Source organism: Podarcis muralis, chromosome 10, assembly GCF_964188315.1.
Source record: "Podarcis muralis chromosome 10, rPodMur119.hap1.1, whole genome shotgun sequence".
Taxonomy (NCBI): Eukaryota; Metazoa; Chordata; class Lepidosauria; order Squamata; family Lacertidae; genus Podarcis; species Podarcis muralis.
The window spans coordinates 42523911-42541989 of NC_135664.1; the positions used below are offsets into that span (position 1 = coordinate 42523911).

Below are 18079 nucleotides of genomic sequence, written 5' to 3' on the forward strand. Positions count from 1 at the left end.
TTCAAAGTATATGTATGACCAGTTAATACTGCTGCCACCATTATTATTGAAAGGTCTTGGCATATCTATCAGCAAGGATATGTTATTATTTGTTGCTTTTTTGCCATGGCAAGTAAGAACAAGTTATATTTTAAAGCCAGAAACAAACACTATTAAAACATCCTACCCATGCAAAATGGCAGTAGTTAAAAGCTGGAGGCCTTGTTAAAAAGGAATGTGCCTGAAGATATGTAATGATGGTGTCAGACAAGGCTTTCCTGGGAGAGCATTCCACAAGTGGGGAGCCACAATTGACAAGGCTGGTCTTGTGTTGCCACCCTCCAGATCAGCACCTGGTCATAAATCCATTGCTAAATAGGCCCCGCAGTACCCTGATGCTGTTATGGAGTGTCCGTTGCCATGTGAAACAGATATGGGGATATATGCTGGTTTAGAGCCCTTTTGCAAACTGGGGACACATAGCCATATGGATGCCCAGCCTGAAGGAGTTCCGAGTGGTCAGAGGCTGAAATAAAAAGCTGTGGGCTGTAATCAAGGTGAGTCATACTCACGCAGATGCACTAAAATCAAGTGTTATATATGCATTTGTTATCAGCCATCTACAAATACTCAACAATTGTTACCTCAAAAGATCCACCTAGTGCTGTTTACAGCAGCACCAGGCATATTTCTAGAAAGCCCAAAAGCAAGATGTAACAGCTGTCCTTTAATAACTGCCAACTGGTATTTAGTAATGTAATTTATTTGAAAAGTTCCATTTGATTCCAATGTCTAATAACTGCATGGCTTCCTAAATCGAACCATTGGGTCATCTACCTTGGCAGTGGCCGTTCAGGATTTTGGAAATACCCTCCCATTTAAAAGCTGTTTGCCACCATTTATACTGCATGCAACTGAACTCCATCGAGATGTATTTGTAAAGTCATTTTTCTGCCAATGAATTGATTAGGGGACCCAGAATTCTATTTCAAGAAAAATCATTTCCCACAGGTATACAAATGTCCCTAGTAATTTTTCTTCTACGCACTCAGTCATGTTTTTATATAACTTTATTAGCTCTCATTTGAGATGGAGTGACTGAAACTGTATACAGTACTACTCTAAACATGGGTCTACAATCCACCCATAAAAGGTATTGAACAACTTTTTTAAAATACCTTATAAGTGTGTGCATATTATATTACCCAGTTGATGTCAGTTCTCAACTCTAAATATGGAGGATTTCCCCCCCTTTTTACAGTCAATCTGTAGATTCAGACAAATCATCAAACTTGCCTCCAGAATAGGTTTCCTGAAAAATGGGAGGGCTGCTGATCCGCAGAGCCTGCCCCTAATGTGGAAGGGGAGATTTCCTTACTGTACTTCAATGTGTGGGGACATTGAGCAGAATTCTGCTTGCATTATTCTTTTGGTTTAATCTATTTTTGGTCTGCAATCATCTTTTTAACATCCAATACCATTCAAGACTTACTGAAACATGTTTTACAAACACAACTTTGTGGTTTATAAAAGAATTTTTGATCTAGTTATCATTGATTGAATGTAACTCAATTATATGTGACACTCCTACTTGCAAGGCTGTAGTCCTCAATAGTTCCTTGGGTGTAAGTTGTAGTGAACATGACAGCACCATCTTATGCACATTTTACTCTATGAATTCAATTTGCTGTAAGCAGATAATCGTAAATTCACTACTGCTTCAACCCCAAAACTTAAATCTTGAAGAGTAACCCAGCAACCTCAAGCAGTGCTAGAACTGAGGCTTGATGTGATAGGACTATTTCAAATCTGAAACTTCACTTAGCTCATCACTCATAGTCTTAACATCACTCTGAGCAGAAGTCAAATTGACGAGTTTCTTATTCAGGAAAGAAATTTCTTTCTGTCTTTCCATTAGATCCCCAAGCAGTCTTCCTATTCTTAATGTTAGTTCATCTAGCATTGGTTCCAAGTGTGCCAAATCCATCTTTAAGTTGTGTACTTTTGGTTTTAAGTCATTTGCAAAGGCTACTGTTGTAAGAACTTTGGCTCTATCACTTTCCAAATCTAAAAGCTTATTTAATTGCTTGTTAAGTTCAGCATTCAGCTCAGATGATTTTGTCTTAATGTGTTCTATTTGTCTGGCATTTTCAGATGCAGAACTCCGTAGTATTGTAGTCCTGTCAATGCTGTTTGTAAGGAGAGTCCCTATACTTTTTATTGTAGTCTTTTCAGCTTTATCAACTTTGTCTTCTAGAGTATGTAGATTCTCTACCAGTGAGGTTACATCTGCTTCAAGACCTGAAATGCGTCTAATATCAGTCTTCACAGCAGCAATCTTTACAGAGAAGTTATTAGTTACTGAAGTTATAATCTCCTCATACTTAGTAACTGCACGAAAGAGAGATGTTAAGTTCTGCTGAAGCTCCTCTTCTTCTTGACTTAACTTACTAGACCAGATCTGCATGGTGTTCACTTCCTCCTGCAGTCGCTTCATCTGAGCAATTATATGAAGATCTTCCAGTTGCTCCATTAAGCTTAATGTCTTCTCACACTAAGAATTTGAAAAAAATCATAAGAAAATTGCATTTTAATTTTATACCAGCTGTCTTGAAATTTAATTAAAACATTAGTGTACAATATGTTCTTTAGTGTTTCCCTCAAACTTTAAAGAGAGAAAGGATGTGCAACTCATACATATGTTCCTGATTAATTTATTAAACAATGGTGTTAGGTCCCAAAAACAGGCAAAATGGAGTGCCAGGGGCGTATTTAGTTTTCTAGCAATGGGAAAAATTGTAAATCTTGATTCTCATCAACAAGCACTGTATGGAAACAAAGAGAAAAACATATGAAAACTGAGGAGGAGCAATCAGACATTGTCTACATCCTCACTTTACAAGTTGGCTCCTTAACATTTGTGTATTCCAACAAAGCAAAACAAGGTAATATAATAGCTTGTTATAATTACAACTGATGTTCTTTCTAATAAAATACACTTTGGGTGGCAATTTTCCAGAAAAATGGCACACAGGCGAATGCATACAAAACTAGCATATAGTACTTTAATAGGTTCTACTATCCAGAAAAAATGGTGTTGCTGCATTTTAGTTACTGTTAAAGCAAAACAAATGTGTTTGTGAGAATAATGGTTGGTTTTTCAAAGTCATGTTCAAAGGAAAATTGTTTCCTTCCTACCAATCACACCCAATTGTACCATCTCATTCTAAATAACTATTATTTTTCTGACTTGCCTGATTCTGTGCAGCATATGCAAGTGGTGAAGTGGGAATACCTTTCAGATGACAATTAATATGCCTATGGCTTTATTACATTTCTTTCCATATCAATTAAATATCTATAGTTTCCCCTGCCTTTACTTCATAAAGCCCTTATTTACATAGCTGTCAACTTTTCCCTTTTCTTGTAAGGAATCCTAGTCGGAATAAGGGAATTTCCCTTAAAAAAAGGGAAACGTTGACGGCTATGCTTATTTATCATTATACCTCTTAGCTTTGTGATAATCCAATTGTAATCTTATATCTGTATCCATACCTGCTTTCTTTGAAAGCATGGTGTCCAAACTTTGTAACAGTTAATCCTGCAAAGGCATTTAAAACAACCTTTTAAGTTGAAATCAGTCTAAGTACATTAACTTGAATAATTCAGCTTAACACATTAACAGATATTGTATGTCTTCCTAATACAATGTCGTATTTGAGGGGTAAAGTACAACAAACATGCAAATACATATTCCAATAAAAAACGCCACACAGGAATGCAAACGTATTTTCACCTTTTCAAATTCTCATGTAAAGGGAAAATTTTGCTTATTTCAGTGAATAAGGTAAAGGGACCCCTGACCATTAGGTCCAGTTGTGGCCGACTCTGGGGTTGCGGCGCTCATCTCGCTTTATTCGCCGAGGGAGCTGGCGTACAGCTTCCGGGTCATGTGGCCAGCGTGACTAAGCTGCTTCTGGCAAACCAGAGCAGAGCACAGAAACGCCGTTTACCTTCCTGCCGGAGCGGTACTTATTTATCTACTTGCACTTTGATGTGCTTTCGAACTGCCAGTCAGCTAACTGAAGTTGCAATTGCTTCAGCAATCCTGTACTGTTCATTATGACTAGTTCACTCATCATTCACACTCTGGTAGTTTTCTGTATTTTTTTCTGTTTCTGTTGTAGATTCTGCAAAGTCATGGACTTTCTCCTTTAACACAAGCACTTCATTCTGCAGTCTTAGTAGGCTGTTATCATACTGCATGCCTTCAAGAGTTTTTTGTATGTCCATTATATCAGATACAGCTTTCATCATTTCATCTTCCACGCTGAACACTTTTGTAGTCATGTCTTCCATTTTCTTCTCTACAGCCATCAGATCCCTTGATATTCTAACAACAGAGTGAATGGCATTCTCTATTGTTGGTAAATGAGTTTTGCACTCTTCCAGTTTGGGTTCATAGCCTGCAAGCTTTTGTCTCAGATCATTATTTTTGGCTAATACACTGTTCTGCTGTTCTTCTAATTTTCCAACTGCCTTGGTATCAGACTGCAGCTGCTGCTCAACTTTAGCCAGTTCATCTTCCTCTTGCCTACTTAATGTTTTGAGGTTTCTTACAGTACTGTCTTCAAGATCTTTCAGTCTTTCAGAAAGGGATTTTAGTTTTTGATCTGCTGCATTGATTTGAGAGGTCACTTCAATATGTAAAAGCCTGGCTTCCGATTTTAAACTGCTAGTATTTGAATCCAGTTCATTCTGGCTCTTTTCCCAGGACTTGATTATATTTTGAAATTTTGCACCAGTGGTCTGCATCCTTTTAGAGAGTGCCTGCTCACTGTTCTGAATGTCATTTATTATGTTACGGAGGTTAGATACTTCTTGTTCAAACTTGGTCACCATGGAGAGAAAGAAAGAGGCTTCCTGCAGGATACCCGAAGATGATTCAAACTGCATTTGTAACACAAAACAATGTCCATCTTCACTTAATACAGATTTTGCACTTTTTTAAAAATATAAAACAAAGGTTTCGATAAACATAAGTTTTAAGATACATATTCCAAATAAGTCGTTCATGTGTGCGTGGGTGGGTCTGTATATATGAGAGAGACTGAGTCCACATGCGTTTGGCAACTAACAGTTTGTTGATTAATATTAATCTGATCTATGCAAACTTTCAAAACTCTGCATAGCTTTATTTAGAAAAAAACTAAACAAATTTCACTTTAGAATTAAAATTCCAGAAACGTGTTTTGAGTTGGCCAAATGTACTTCAATATGTTGCCATAGGGAGGAATGAATTGCATTACAAGGTAGCCTGGAGGCAGTAATTTCCTACAAAACAGTATGCTCAGATATTGACTGTTCTGAAGTATTTCAAAAATTGGATTATTTTGCAGTTTTAAAACAAACTTTGTTCTGGCACATGACATAATTCTTATTTGGCACTGGATAGCAAGACTTTTAGTTGCTTTTGTAAATCCACATGCATACATAGCCTCAAGTCTATGGCTGACATCCAACCCATAGCCCACTTGTGCAAATGGGTCTCCCCTCTGCAGACCACACTCCCCCCCCCCCCCAATTTGCTCTGGGAAGTTGGAGGACCCTTCAGAATAGATTGGAGGGTACAGGAAGGGGGGGGGGAGAGTAAAGGACATTCCTGTTGTATCTTCTAGTGTGACACTCGTCACTCAGTTTCCAACCTTTTGGCTGTCTTTGTGTAATCTACTCAGAAAAAAGTTCAGTGTTACTTCCAGGAAGTTTGTATAAGATTGCAACTTTAAGCATCTGGTTTTGAGAAAAGAAACTGACTTAATATATGGATGGCAAATGTAATTACTAAACTTGATTTTGCACCTGAGTGTAGTTTATCTAGCAAGGTACAGTTAATACTAGTTAATAAAAAATATATCAGACTTTAGAGAAGTTGAGAAACACCCACACCATTAAAATGACACCCTTTCGAATTACCTTTTCAGATATTAAGTTAATCTTATTTTCTGTATCTTGAAACTTGGCAGCTTCCTGCTTTAATAAATAGTATTTCTCTTCCACTTCAGCCAGCTGAGCTGACTGCTGAAAAAGAAACCTGGGAAATGTAGAAAAACAGAATCAGCAAACTTACAAAAGCAATAGACTTATTCCACGTTACTGAATCACCTACTTCAGCACAACTTGCAATCCAAAAATATGGCTGCATAAATATTGGGATGAACTGACTCTCTGCAATTTCTTGGGTAGCCCAATCCTATACATGTTTAGTTAGCAGTAAGTTGAGTTGAATGGGATTTATTCTCAAATAATTGCATGTACGATTTCAGCTTAGCCTTGATTTTATAATTCAGTTACAAATATATGCCATAATTAAAGAGCAAACGTGAAGGATTCCGTTAGGGCATGATGTTTATACTTAACAGTATAGACAGATGACTTGAGCCCAAAAGCTGAACCTGCCAAGCAGCTGAAGATGAAAAAACGGGTTTGGGGTTATCATTTGCAGAAGACATCAGTGTAAAGACAAACTTTCCAGTCATTTTGCTTACCATGTCAGCCCTAGGCAAGCTATAAGGGACAGTAAACTTGAGGCTGTTCGTGGGTCCCACCAGCCGGACTTTTCATCACCAGTAGTCCTCAACATCGGTGCTGTCTTCCCTTGATCTTCAGTTGATTTGCCTGAAAGGTTAGCTTTCCTTCTTTGCTTAACTTCAGCCATGTTTCCAACCTCTTATACGGGAATGCCTGCATAGATCAAGCGGGGGTGGGGTGGGGGACGACAACCCGCTACTTACAAATCTTTTCAAAAATGGACTGTGCCCCCCCCCGATCCTATGCATGTTTCATTAGGAAGCAAGTCAGTGGAGCGTTAGCCTTGCAGAGGCATCTTAAGCCTGCCCCCTAAGGAATGCAAGTGCAGAACTAATAAATAATAATAATAATAATAATAATAATAATAATAATAATAATAATTTATTATTTATACCCCACCACTCTGGGCAGCTTCCAACAGAACACTAAAATACAATAACCTATTAAACATTAAAAGCTTCCCTAAACAGGGCTGCCTTCAGATGTCTTCTAAAAGTCTGATAGTTATTTTTCTCTTTGACATCTAATGGGAGGGGATTCCACAGGGCGGGTGCCACTATCGAGAAGGCCCTCTGCCTGGTTCCCTGTAACTTGGCTTCTCGTAGCGAGGGAACCACCAGAACCACCTCAGTGTCCAGCCAGAATGATGGAGGTGGAGACGCTCCTTCAAGTATACTGGACCGAGGCCGTTTGGGGTGCAACCCCAAACATCCTTGCTCCCTATCCAGGATGTTTGGGGTTGCACCCTTCATGCTCATAATCCCTCATTCAAACCGTTCCCTTTTCTCCTTGCTCCCTAGTTTAGCACCCCACCCACCCCCGTTACCAAGGAGGGGGCGGAAGTTCTCCCAACTTTTACCTCAGCCCCGGGTCTTCACGCGCAGACATCCACTTCTCGGCGCCACGTCAAAGCGCATGCTCGCCAATACTTACCCCACCCGCCTAACTTCGCTGGCGCGAGAGGGGCGGTCGAACGAAATTCACGAGCGAGGATAGCGAAAGGCGCGCGCGCTTCCTTTCTTCCTTTCTGGTTGGCTGGCGGGTGCCGAGCACACGGCAGCGCGCGCGCCCGCGGCCGACTCGGGTCCACGAGCCTCCGCGGCTTTGTTTCGCCCAGCGCCTCTTGGGGGGCTTCTTGAGAGTCGGGTGCTCCGTCGAACTAGGCGCCTCCCCTCGGAAGGTGCGGTGCGGACTCGCCCCGCCCCCGCTCAGCCATTCGCCTTGCCCCGGGGAGGAGGAAGTGGCCGCTATTTCCTGGGTGCCCCACCCGGGGTGAGAAGAAGCAGACCCTGTCAGAGAACCTGCGCCCCTGCCCCACTCCCCACAAAGCGCGCACGGTGCTGCTTGTGTTCCTCAGGTAACCCTTCCGGCAGCCGTGAGGTGGGGGGGGGGCAGAGGGGGCGTAGCCTTGTGAGGAGAAAATAAGAAAGACACGAACAGGCGCGAGAGAGAGGGGTGGGGAAGAAGGGGGTGAGGTGGGGAAGAAGGGGGTAAGAGACGGTTTGGGTGGGGGTCACACATAGGAGGGGCGCATTTAGATGGAGCTTCGCGTTGCTGAATTATCCGGGGCGGGGGAGTGGGCCGCCTGCCTATTGACTTCTCAAAAGTCCGCTCCTGTACTGTATTTCTTCTTGATTAAGGCAAATGAGGGGCTGGGCTTGGGTATTATTACATATAGATTTATATGCACATATATCCCCGGGGCAGTCACTAAATTCTGGTGGTAATCTGTTGCCTGAAGACGCCACTTGATGCACCTGACAGCGCAAATCCCAGTAACAATAGATTATTCAGTTTTTCGGATGCACTTCCTTAAGTCTTTTGTTCCGCATAATTCTGATGGCTTATGTGGGCAAATATCCAAGATCATATGTCATCCCTCTACTTGCCTTTTGTCTAGGTGGTAGTTTGTCCTTGCTTATCTGGAGCAGAATGGCTTCAGTTGGTCAAGTCTAGAGACTTAACATTATTTTGCATGTTTGTTTTTTGCTTGTGTGTGTATTCAGATGGGTAGACAAGATAACTGGCAGCGTGTGCTTTAAATAACTTCTTCTATACTTGGAACCTACGTTGCTGTTGCCAGCAGCTTCTTAGTAATTGTATGGACCAATAAAGTATAAAGAGGTAAACAATAGTCTCCTAGTGTGTGTTGCACTGTACTACAGAAGTTTGTAATTTATGTTCTGCATTAGTCTAGCAGCGACTTCTACTGGAAAGTCTTCTGTTAACTTTATCTGTGTTCTAATGATGTGTGTGTTTTTTAATTGTCATGTGGATTTAGCTGTGTTTTATGTACAATTTCATTTGTCCATTGCTTGGAGAGCACTTTGATCAAGTAGTTTTTAAACCTTTAGAGTGTTTCGTCAACATTAATTTTAAAATCTCAAGCTTCCAGTGGTTTTAATAGAGTTTTTTTGACTCTATATAGGTCATGTACAGTTTTTTTCAAGTGTATAAAAACTTTTAATATCTGCATATTTGACTGCACTTCTTTTCTGTGAATTACTGTAGATTCAATTAATTAATATTGTGCTTCATTAATACAAGTCCCAAGATCATTAAGTAACATTTTTATTCACATATCTGCTTGCCTACCTCAGATCATCATTCCTTTGCATTATTGAATTATCTTCTGATAAAGTTTTCTAAGGATTTCTTTATTTTGTTACATTCAGAATACTGTTTGGAATGGTGTATTATAAACTTCAGTGAACCCCTGGTTCATGAATAATTAAAAAACTACCTACATACTGATGCCTCCAGAATCAGTTGCAGATTGAAATACTGGTAAGTGTTGTATGTCTAATAAGAATCCATAGAATCCATAGCAATCTTTACTTGATTAACAGTTGTGTTCTGATCCATGTATACAATGCACTTTTTATGCCAGTACTGTGATGGAGATTGATTGATACTTGATTGGCAGTTTTAGTTTTTCTTGAAATAATGTAATGGTGATTTTTACACACTTTAAGGGCATTTTTTAAAATCTACTAAGTTTATATTGTCTTGGCTAGCTCATGTTACCATTCAGCAAGGAAGAAACAAGTTGGAATAAAAATGGATATGATGGCTCGAAGTTATTTGCTTCAGAATTGCGAGGCATTGGAAAGAGATATCAAGACTTCTTACATAATGGATCATATGATTGCGGATGAAGCATTAACATTGCTGGAAGAGGAGAAAGTAAAAGCCCAGGTAAACTATTTGCAGTTTTTGTATTTTATGCTGCTGTAATATTTAAGCACCTACAGACTCTCTTATAAATGCAGTGCTCTTCTGGTTCTCATGGACATTAGTGCAATACAAAGTTGAACATTGAAGTTGTAAAGTTGATACCTTTAACAGAAAAAGCAGAAATATTTTAGCTAAATGAAAACCTGGATTGGCTCCAGATGAAGCTAGTTGCAATTAGATCCCATGGATAGTCATTAAATTAACATGTGACTACCTGTCCATGGGAACTAATTGCAACTAGCTTCATCTGGATACAGATGGCTTTGAAATCAGTGGGACTCTTCCCTTTATTTCAGTGGCCACTAAGTGAAAATAGCTTACTCTGTGACTAAAAACAGTAATTTAATAATGTTAATACGAAACATAGCAAAATAGACATGCTCAATTTACGTCAAATAAAATGTTACTGTCTTCATCTTCTAGAAGATCTGGTTGCACTCAGACTGTATCCTATAAAAATGGTTTCCAAATTTGAGGAGAGGGATGTCATTCTTTCATAGGTTTGAGCAATTGTCTCCCTGAGTATCTTAGACATGGTTTTTCATATGAATGTATGTTTTTGTTGAATTAATACTTTATAGATGTGTGCCTGTGGTATGTACATGGTATTAAGGCTGCAAATGTACACATGCTTAAAGGTAAAGGGACCCCTGACCATTAGATCCAGTCGTGACCGACTCTGGGGTTGCGGCGCTCATCTCGCTTTATTGGCCGAGGGAGCCAGCGTACAGCTTCCAGGTCATGTGGCCAGCATGACTAAGCCGCTTCTGGCGAACCAGAGCAGCACACGGAAACACCGTTTACCTTCCCGCTGGAGCAGTACCTATTGATCTACTTGCATTTTGATGTGCTTTCGACCTGCTAGGTTGGCAGGAGCAGGGACCGAGCAATGGGAGCTCACCCCATCACGGGGATTTGAACTGCCGACCTTCTGATCGGCAAGCCCTAGGCTCTGTAGTTTAACCCACAGCGCCACCCGCCACATGCTTACCTGGAAGTAAATCATAGTGCTCGCATTTGGACGTCATCCTAAATCATGGTTTAGCACAATGTGAATAAACCTATTCTTCTAGGCGCTTGTGCTCTGCTACCAGGTGGCTTCCTTACTTGTTTGGGTTTTACTAGTTTGCAGCAATCATTTCGGGCAGAAACTGTGGAGGAATAAAGATTGGACATATCGGGGAGCAGGAGAAACTGGACAAATCAGATTTTCCTTTGTTTGGCTTTTGCTGATTGGCTGCAGCAGTTTCACACAGAAAGCATGAATTAGAAATATTCCCAAAAGAAATAATGGAAATCATCAGCTCGCCTAATGAACAATTTCCTGGCAGTGCATTGTGTTCCAATCGCGGAACCTTTGTATACTTGTCCTTGCGCCTGAAATGGGGCTTAAAAGTGCTGAAGGTTGGATAGATTGTATCAAATATGTATTGTCTTTTTGTTCCCTTATTAGACTACGCAGAGAGAACGAGCAGCTATGTTAGTAAAAATAATTCTTGCCAAAGATAATTATGCTTACGTATCCTTCTATAATGCACTGCTTCATGAGGGATACAAAGATCTTGCTGCCCTTCTCCAGGATGGCATCCCTATTCTTTCCCCTTATAATGGAAAGAATTCTATGGATGGAGTAACTTCATATGGTCAGTATGACAAACTATTCTTCATTGCATGAAAATATTCTGTACTCTCCTTTTTATTGAAAAAAGTATTTCAGGATAGATTTAATTTCTATGGTCCCTTCATTTCCAAGTGATTTAATCTACAATATACAAATCCACTAAAGTAAGTCAACAATAGGGTTGCATTAGTTTTTGTGGCTTGTGTGTAGGAGTTTAATTTTCATACTATTACTATTACACATTGGGGCTAAGGTTAAATTGATTTTCCCTTCCAGGATTGTCTCCATACCAAACAGCTGAGGAATGCAATTTGTGCTTCTTTTAAAGGGCTGGCTGCTACACCTACAACCTAGGTGATTTGAAGCCAAATTTCTTTTAGTTGGCATGTAAATAGAATAATTATCATGAGTGATGATGCTATTCTTTGTATTAGGAGTGGTGATGTAGTATTTCTATTTAATACTTTAAAACACTGCAAGTTATATTGTCTACATTCTATTTTTTTGTATCTTCTCTTTATGAATTTAAGTTAAGACAATTCTCTGTGAAGGCGGTGTTCCACAGCGACCAGTAGTGTTCGTCACTCGTCCAGAACTAGCAAATAGAATTCAACAAAAATTGTATAAATTAAAAAACGATCCAGGATGGGTTATTGTTTATGGCATGGCAGGCTGTGGAAAGACTGTTTTGGCGGCAGAAGCATTACGTGACCACAGTCTTTTGAAAGGTATTTCTAGCTGCTTTGTATCAATAAGATATGTTCTGCTTCCTAGAGGTTATTGCAAAGAACAGTTTACCTCCAGACAAGAGGCGATATGTGGTGAAAATAGCTTGCCTGAACCATGTATTTTTGTTATTTTAAATTTGTGAATACTAGAAAATCACATGAGGTGTAGCGTGGTTTGACTTACAGAAGCAAATACTGTAGTTATGAAATAAGCTATGACTTGCCGTAAGCTGAAAATGTATTTGGGATCTCATGAAGATGGCTATGTTGCTGCAACCATATTAACTAATTACATTATTTTTATAACACAATTGGTACACTAACCTTTCATGTAATACTGCTATCACTGTAAAAGTGAAGGGTATTACAGTGGTGCCTCGCAAGACGAAATTAATTCGTTCCGCAAGTTTATTCTTCTTGCGAGTTTTTCGTCTTGCGAAGCACGGTTTCCCATAGGAATGCATTGAAAATCAATTAATGCGTTCCTAGGGAAACCGCTTGCCAGGCTGGCGGTGCGGAGAAGGGCTTTTCTCCCCACCGCAAGCCTTCAGGACAGGTACGGGAACAGAGGGGAAGGCGTGCAGCGCTTTCCCTCTGTTCCCGGGGCTTGCGTGGGAGGAGGGTTTTTCCTCCCCACCGCCAACATTCAGAACAGCATTCTGAATGTTGGCGGTGGGAAGGAAAACCCTCCTCCCACCCCAAGTCTTCAGGAAAGCCATCCGAAGCCGGGCGGCGGGAGAAGGTGTCCCCGCCCCCCCCGCCCGGCATCGGAGCTTTGTTCCGATGGCGGGCGGCGGGAGGAGGTGTCCCCGCCCCCCCGCCCAGCATCGGAGCTTCGTTCCGATGGCGGGCGGCGGGAGAACGCGTCCCCGCCCCCCCGCCCGGCATCGGAGCTTCGTTCCGATGGCGGGCGGCGGGAGAACGCGTCCCCGCCCCCCCGCCCGGCATCGGAGCTTCGTTCCGATGGCGGGCGGCGGGAGAACGCGTCCCCGCCCCCCCGCCCGGCATCGGAGCTTCGTTCCGATGGCGGGCGGCAGGAGGAGGCGTCCCCGCCCCCCCGCCCGGCATCGGAGCTTCGTTCCGATGGCGGGCGGCGGGAGAACGCGTTCCCGCCCCCCCGCCCGGCATCGGAGCTTTGTTCCGATGGCGGGCGGCGGGAGGAGGTCCGAGGACAGTGGGGAAGACACGCTGCGCTTCCCCGCTGTCCCGGAGATTTCCCTATGGGCTTTCGTCTTGCGAAGCAAGCCCATAGGGAAAATCGTCTTGCGAAGCAACTCGCAAACTGAAAACCCTTTCGTCTAGCGGGTTTTCCGTCTTGCGAGGCGTTCGTCTTGCGGGGTACCACTGTATATTCAACAGCTATAGCAGCAAAAGAGCATATCTGGTGTGGATAACAGTATTTTGAGCTTTGAGAACTGAGCCCTATATGCCCTCTTTGAATGATGCAATATATGTGTCCTATACCTATTTGTGCTGAATGTAAACATCCTGTTCTCATTTGTTTCTCTTAATATAGCTTGATTTTATTTATTATTTTAAGCATTTTACACTGTTTGGCAGCCAAAAGATTCTCAGAGCAGTTTACATAATATCAGTAGCAAACAAGACAGCCCTTGAGCTCAGGGTTACAATCAAGAAAATATGTCACAAAAGTAAATTGCATGGCAGGGGAGAGGAAATCAAGCCAACTTAGGCACAAGTTCTTAAATATGAACATTTAGAATCTTTTTCAGTTAGCTTTGTTGCTTTTTAAAATAAACAAATTTGTTTATGTTTAGACATACATGTAACTGTATCTATCTGTATTATAAATTCAACTTTGTATCTTTTTGCTAGATTGTTTCCCAGGAGGAGTACATTGGGTTTCTGTTGGGAAACAAGACAAAGCAGGTCTGTTAATGAAACTCCAAAATATCTGTCTAAGATTAGACCAGGACTTCACTTACTCTCAGAGGCCACCACTTAATATAGAGGAAGCTAAAGATCGCCTTCGTTTGCTATTTTTGCGCAAATACCCAAGGTACTGTCAATAGTGTAAAGAAATATCTGAACATTTCAAGTCAGCTACTAGAATTGTGTTGTCTTTGTTTCATGTATGTACTCAATGGCTTAATCAAGACTTTTCCAAGGACTCGGCTAGACTGGTAAAGAAAAGGAGATTTTTATGCGTTGCATGTGCGATGTAACATTGTTTTTCTCTACCTGTTTCCCCTGTTTAAATTTACAAAACTTTAAATTGAAACGCTTCTTTGATGCGTCTAGATCCAGCCCAAGTCACAATTAGCAATGCTGTGTCTTCTAGCATGTGAATTTTAAGTTCCTTACCATTGGTGAATTTTTTGCACGTTCACTGGCTTGAAAAGAATTCTAGATTGCATGCTTGGTTCATCTATTCTAGAGCAGGGTGATCCAGCCTCTCAGACCAAGTGGGCTGCAAGAGTACCTCTACACAGAACCTGCAGGACACACACTGAATTAAATTTCCAGGTCATAAATTGAAGTGTTCACAATATAGTTAATATTATTTAATATACACAATTAACATATTTAATTGAAAATGGAATGGAATGGTCGTTAGCAACACTCCTTTAGTACTTGGCAAGGGCTGCCAAAAAAAGGCTACCCTGCAGGCTTCGTGTTAAACCACTCTGACCTAAAGCATGAGCCAGATTTGTTAGCTGTCGTTAATAGAACTCCTTACTCCCATTTGATTCTAGTTGTAATGAGCAATATGTTGAACATATGTCCAAAAGACTTCCTGAATTGATTCAGTCTTACTAGTTCTAGGCTATGGCTTCTCCACAGTCACCAGCTATCGCTGGCTGATCTCAACTCATCCAGATTCAGAATTTAGCAGTATTTAGCTTTTTCTATTGTGCTTCTTGTAACATAGCTAGCTGTTTTTGGAAAACAACTACCTTTTAACAAATATGTTCAAATGTGGCTAACACTGAATACAATATTAGCATGTCCTTTAACTCTGCAAATGTTTAATAAATGTAAAATACATAGAAAATGCTGTTCATTAAGTATAGAACTGCTATGGTTTAGTCCAGTCAAGCTCTTGAGAGTTGTCCCAGACAATAATTCTTTCTTCTGGGCAATTTTAGTTGTCATGGATATAAAGCACATGAGACTCAATTTTTTGTTTAGAATAAATATTTAAAAGGGAGCACTTTTGAAAAATGAAGTGAAATGAAAAGTTTATTGGTTCTTAACATATCGAGGAATCTTCAAAGCAGGTGTACAGTGCCTCCAAGCTTGACGTGTTTTTTTCCTAATAGGTCTCTCTTGGTGCTTGATGACATTTGGGATTCCTGGGTATTAAAATCCTTTGACAGTCATTGCCAGGTTCTTATCACCAGTAGAGATAGGAGTGTAACAGATTCTGTAGCTGGTAAGGATTGCGTCTTCTTCCTCCTTTTAAGTATTTAAGGTTACTCATGTACAGTGTGGTTTTTTTAATTGTGTTGCCATGACTACCATTAACACTTACTAAGTGCAACAGTAATGTAGGCATTGTACAGAGGAGAAAAACTGCACTGTCCTTCAAAAATAGCTCATAATCTCTGATATGTAGCCAGGAAGACAGAGATGTTAGAAAGACAGGATTTGAGCTTTTAGTACTACTGCTGCTTATTGAATTTCACAGAATGACCCAGTATCAGTGAGAAACACTGAAGAGCATACAAAATTTGAGAAAACTGTAAATAGTTGATTCAGACAACTGTATTAGGGAAGAGATAGACAACAATAGAGGAAATTAAATAATAATACCCTAGATGGTACAGCATGCAACTCTTAATCTCACATTGGGCAAAAGATTCTTGCATTGCACAGGGTTGGACTAGATGATCCTTGTGCTCCCTTGCAACTCTACAATTCTATGGAATACAGTGGTACCTTGGGTTACATACACTTCAGGTTACATATGCTTCAGGTTACAGATTCCACTAACCCAGAAATAGTACCTCGGGTTAAGAACTTTGCTTCAGGATGAGAAAAGAAATTGCTCGGCGGTGCGGCAACAGCAGGAGGCCCCATTAGTTAAAGTGGTGCTTCAGGTTAAGAACGGACCTCCGGAACGAATTAAGTACTTAACCCGAGGTACCACTGTATACCATGCATATATACCATGATCAAAAATAATTAAAATAAATAAATACAGCACATTTAAGCAAGCCCAGTTAAAATTCCCATGTTGTAACTTAAATCCTAATTACAGTGTAAATTCATACGTAGCATGCATTAAATTAAATATTTCCTTTTTTATTTGAATCTTAACTCTAAACACAGGCAAGAAATATGAAGTTCCTGTGGAAAGTGGACTAACACATGAAAAATCACTTGAAATATTATCTCGGTTTGTTAATATAGAAATAACAGAACTACCAGAAAAAGCTGATTGTATTGTAAAAGAATGCAAAGGTAAGAATGCTCCTTTTCTCTGCATTTTGAAACAAACCATTTTTAACTTTCATCTTATATCTGCTGTTTACTAGTCTGTGACCTCATTCACATGTCATGATAAACCATATTTAATGATTTACTGTAAATGCAGCATTTGTTCCTCCTTTGCAAAAATGTAGGAAAAAGAAACCACAATCCCTTGCTGTTTTCAAACTGAGCATTGTGGGTTTTTTTCACTTTGAACAATCTACAATCTGTATCTAAGGTTTGCTGTTGACTGACAGATCATTCATTGCTTCAAAGAAAACAAAGCAAAACCCACAGTTTGGACATAATGCTAAGCCGGGGTATCATGGTTTCTTCTCCCATGTGCTAGTGCAGAGAAGCAAAGTGGGTGAGATCAGTACAGTCATACCTCTTGTTATGTTTGCTTCAGGTTAAATCTTTTCAGGTTGCGACCCAGAAGTAACAGGACGGGTTACTTCCGGGTTTCGCCGCTCGTGCATGCGCAGACACTCAAAATAACGTCATGCGCAAAAGCAGCGAATCGCGACCCGCAAACGCAGGTTGCATTCTGTTCAGGTTGCAAAGAGGGCTCCGGAACGGATCCCGTTCGCAACCAGAGGTACCACTGTATGCATAATAAACAATTAGCTACAGTTAACTTTGATGTCTAAGCTAGACCAGTGAGCAACTCAGTGTAAAAATTACATTTCCTTCACAGCATTCTCTTTGCAATTTGCTATTCTTTTATCAAAAGTTTAATTTTCATTTAGTAATTTCATCCATTCCTGTTTTTCAGGTTCTCCTCTTGTGGTATCTTTGATAGGAGCATTATTAAGAGATTTCCCCAATCGCTGGGAATACTACCTTAAACAACTTCAAAATAAGCAATTTAAAAGAATAAGGAAATCATCATCTTATGATTATGAAGCACTTGATGAAGCCATGTCCATAAGTGTTGAAATGTTGCCAAAAGATTTCAAAGACTATTACAGAGATCTTTCTGTCCTTCAAAAGGATGTTAAAGTGCCTTCAAAGGTAAAACCCATTTTAAAGAAACACTGGTGGTGGTTATGGAGATTGTGACTTTTAAATCATGAAAACAAATTGTGACCATGACATTTTGCAGAAAAGTGATGTTGTAATGAGAGTGACATTAGAACTGACCCATCCTTGAGCATAATTTCTCCCCTTTTCTTTCAATGCCATGGTGGTGGTGGTGTTGTTTAGTCATATAGTCGTGTCCAACTCTTCGTGACCCCATGGACCAGAGTATGCCAGGCACTCCTGTCTTCCACTGCCTCCCGCAGTTTGGTCAAACTCATGCTGGTAGCTTCGAGAACATGCCATGGTAGCTGTAGCTTAATATGTAATGTTTGGTCTTGTTTCTTTCCTCACTAGCCAAAGAAGACTCAGAGGTTGGATTGTTTCAGAAGTGCTTGCCTGTTTGCTCACAGGGTGGTGGGCATTATGCAGCTGCTAGGGGTATCAACTGTTGGAACAGTTCTTAAAA

At 40.5% G+C, this 18079-nt stretch overlaps 2 protein-coding genes across 10 annotated transcripts in view; one reads left to right on the forward strand and one right to left on the reverse strand.

Moving 5' to 3' along the window:
• Positions 1 to 724: 724 nt before the first annotated feature.
• IKBIP (IKBKB interacting protein) lies at positions 725 to 7634 on the reverse strand. Of its 4 annotated transcripts, none has more exons than XM_028746604.2 (4): positions 7501 to 7634; positions 6525 to 6720; positions 5953 to 6070; positions 725 to 2533 (listed from the first exon to the last, which is right to left on the reverse strand). In XM_028746604.2, exons 2-4 carry the CDS (start codon positions 6692 to 6694, stop codon positions 1778 to 1780), a joined length of 1044 nt encoding a protein of 347 aa, XP_028602437.2. In that variant the 5' UTR covers positions 6695 to 6720; positions 7501 to 7634; the 3' UTR covers positions 725 to 1777. The 4 variants fall into 4 exon arrangements, with proteins under 4 accessions (XP_028602437.2, XP_028602434.2, XP_077790991.1 ...); XM_028746601.2 differs by lacking the exon at positions 725 to 2533 and adding an exon at positions 2678 to 4929; XM_077934865.1 differs by lacking the exon at positions 725 to 2533 and adding an exon at positions 2678 to 4929 and having other exon boundaries at positions 7427 to 7564.
• Positions 7635 to 7699: 65 nt separating this feature from the next.
• APAF1 (apoptotic peptidase activating factor 1) overlaps positions 7700 to 18079 on the forward strand; it is a 41391-nt gene continuing 31011 nt past the window's right edge. For 4 of the 6 annotated variants that reach the window (XM_028746595.2, XM_077934858.1, XM_028746598.2 and 1 more), the window contains exons 1-9: positions 7785 to 7924; positions 9243 to 9354; positions 9585 to 9765; positions 11258 to 11447; positions 11956 to 12153; positions 13990 to 14173; positions 15438 to 15550; positions 16450 to 16581; positions 17366 to 17604. In XM_028746595.2, coding sequence (XP_028602428.2) covers positions 9628 to 9765; positions 11258 to 11447; positions 11956 to 12153; positions 13990 to 14173; positions 15438 to 15550; positions 16450 to 16581; positions 17366 to 17604 — 1194 coding nt within the window. In that variant the 5' untranslated portion in view covers positions 7785 to 7924; positions 9243 to 9354; positions 9585 to 9627. Of the gene's footprint in view, positions 7925 to 8573; positions 8692 to 9242; positions 9355 to 9584; positions 9766 to 11257; positions 11448 to 11955; positions 12154 to 13989; positions 14174 to 15437; positions 15551 to 16449; positions 16582 to 17365; positions 17605 to 18079 lie in introns of all 6 variants that reach the window. The other 2 variants (XM_028746597.2, XM_077934857.1) reach the window with 2 other exon arrangements.

Bases quoted from the DNA above. Each gene is read 5' to 3' on its own strand.
- IKBIP (XM_028746601.2), bottom strand. From the start codon at position 6,694: ATGGCTGAAGTTAAGCAAAGAAGGAAAGCTAACCTTTCAGGCAAATCA. The intron at 6,071-6,524 runs GTAAGCAAAATG...TACATTTCCCAG, and splicing joins GCTTGCCTAGGGCTGACATG to GTTTCTTTTTCAGCAGTCAG. The intron at 4,930-5,952 runs GTAATTCGAAAG...TTACAAATGCAG, and splicing joins TTAACTTAATATCTGAAAAG to TTTGAATCATCTTCGGGTAT.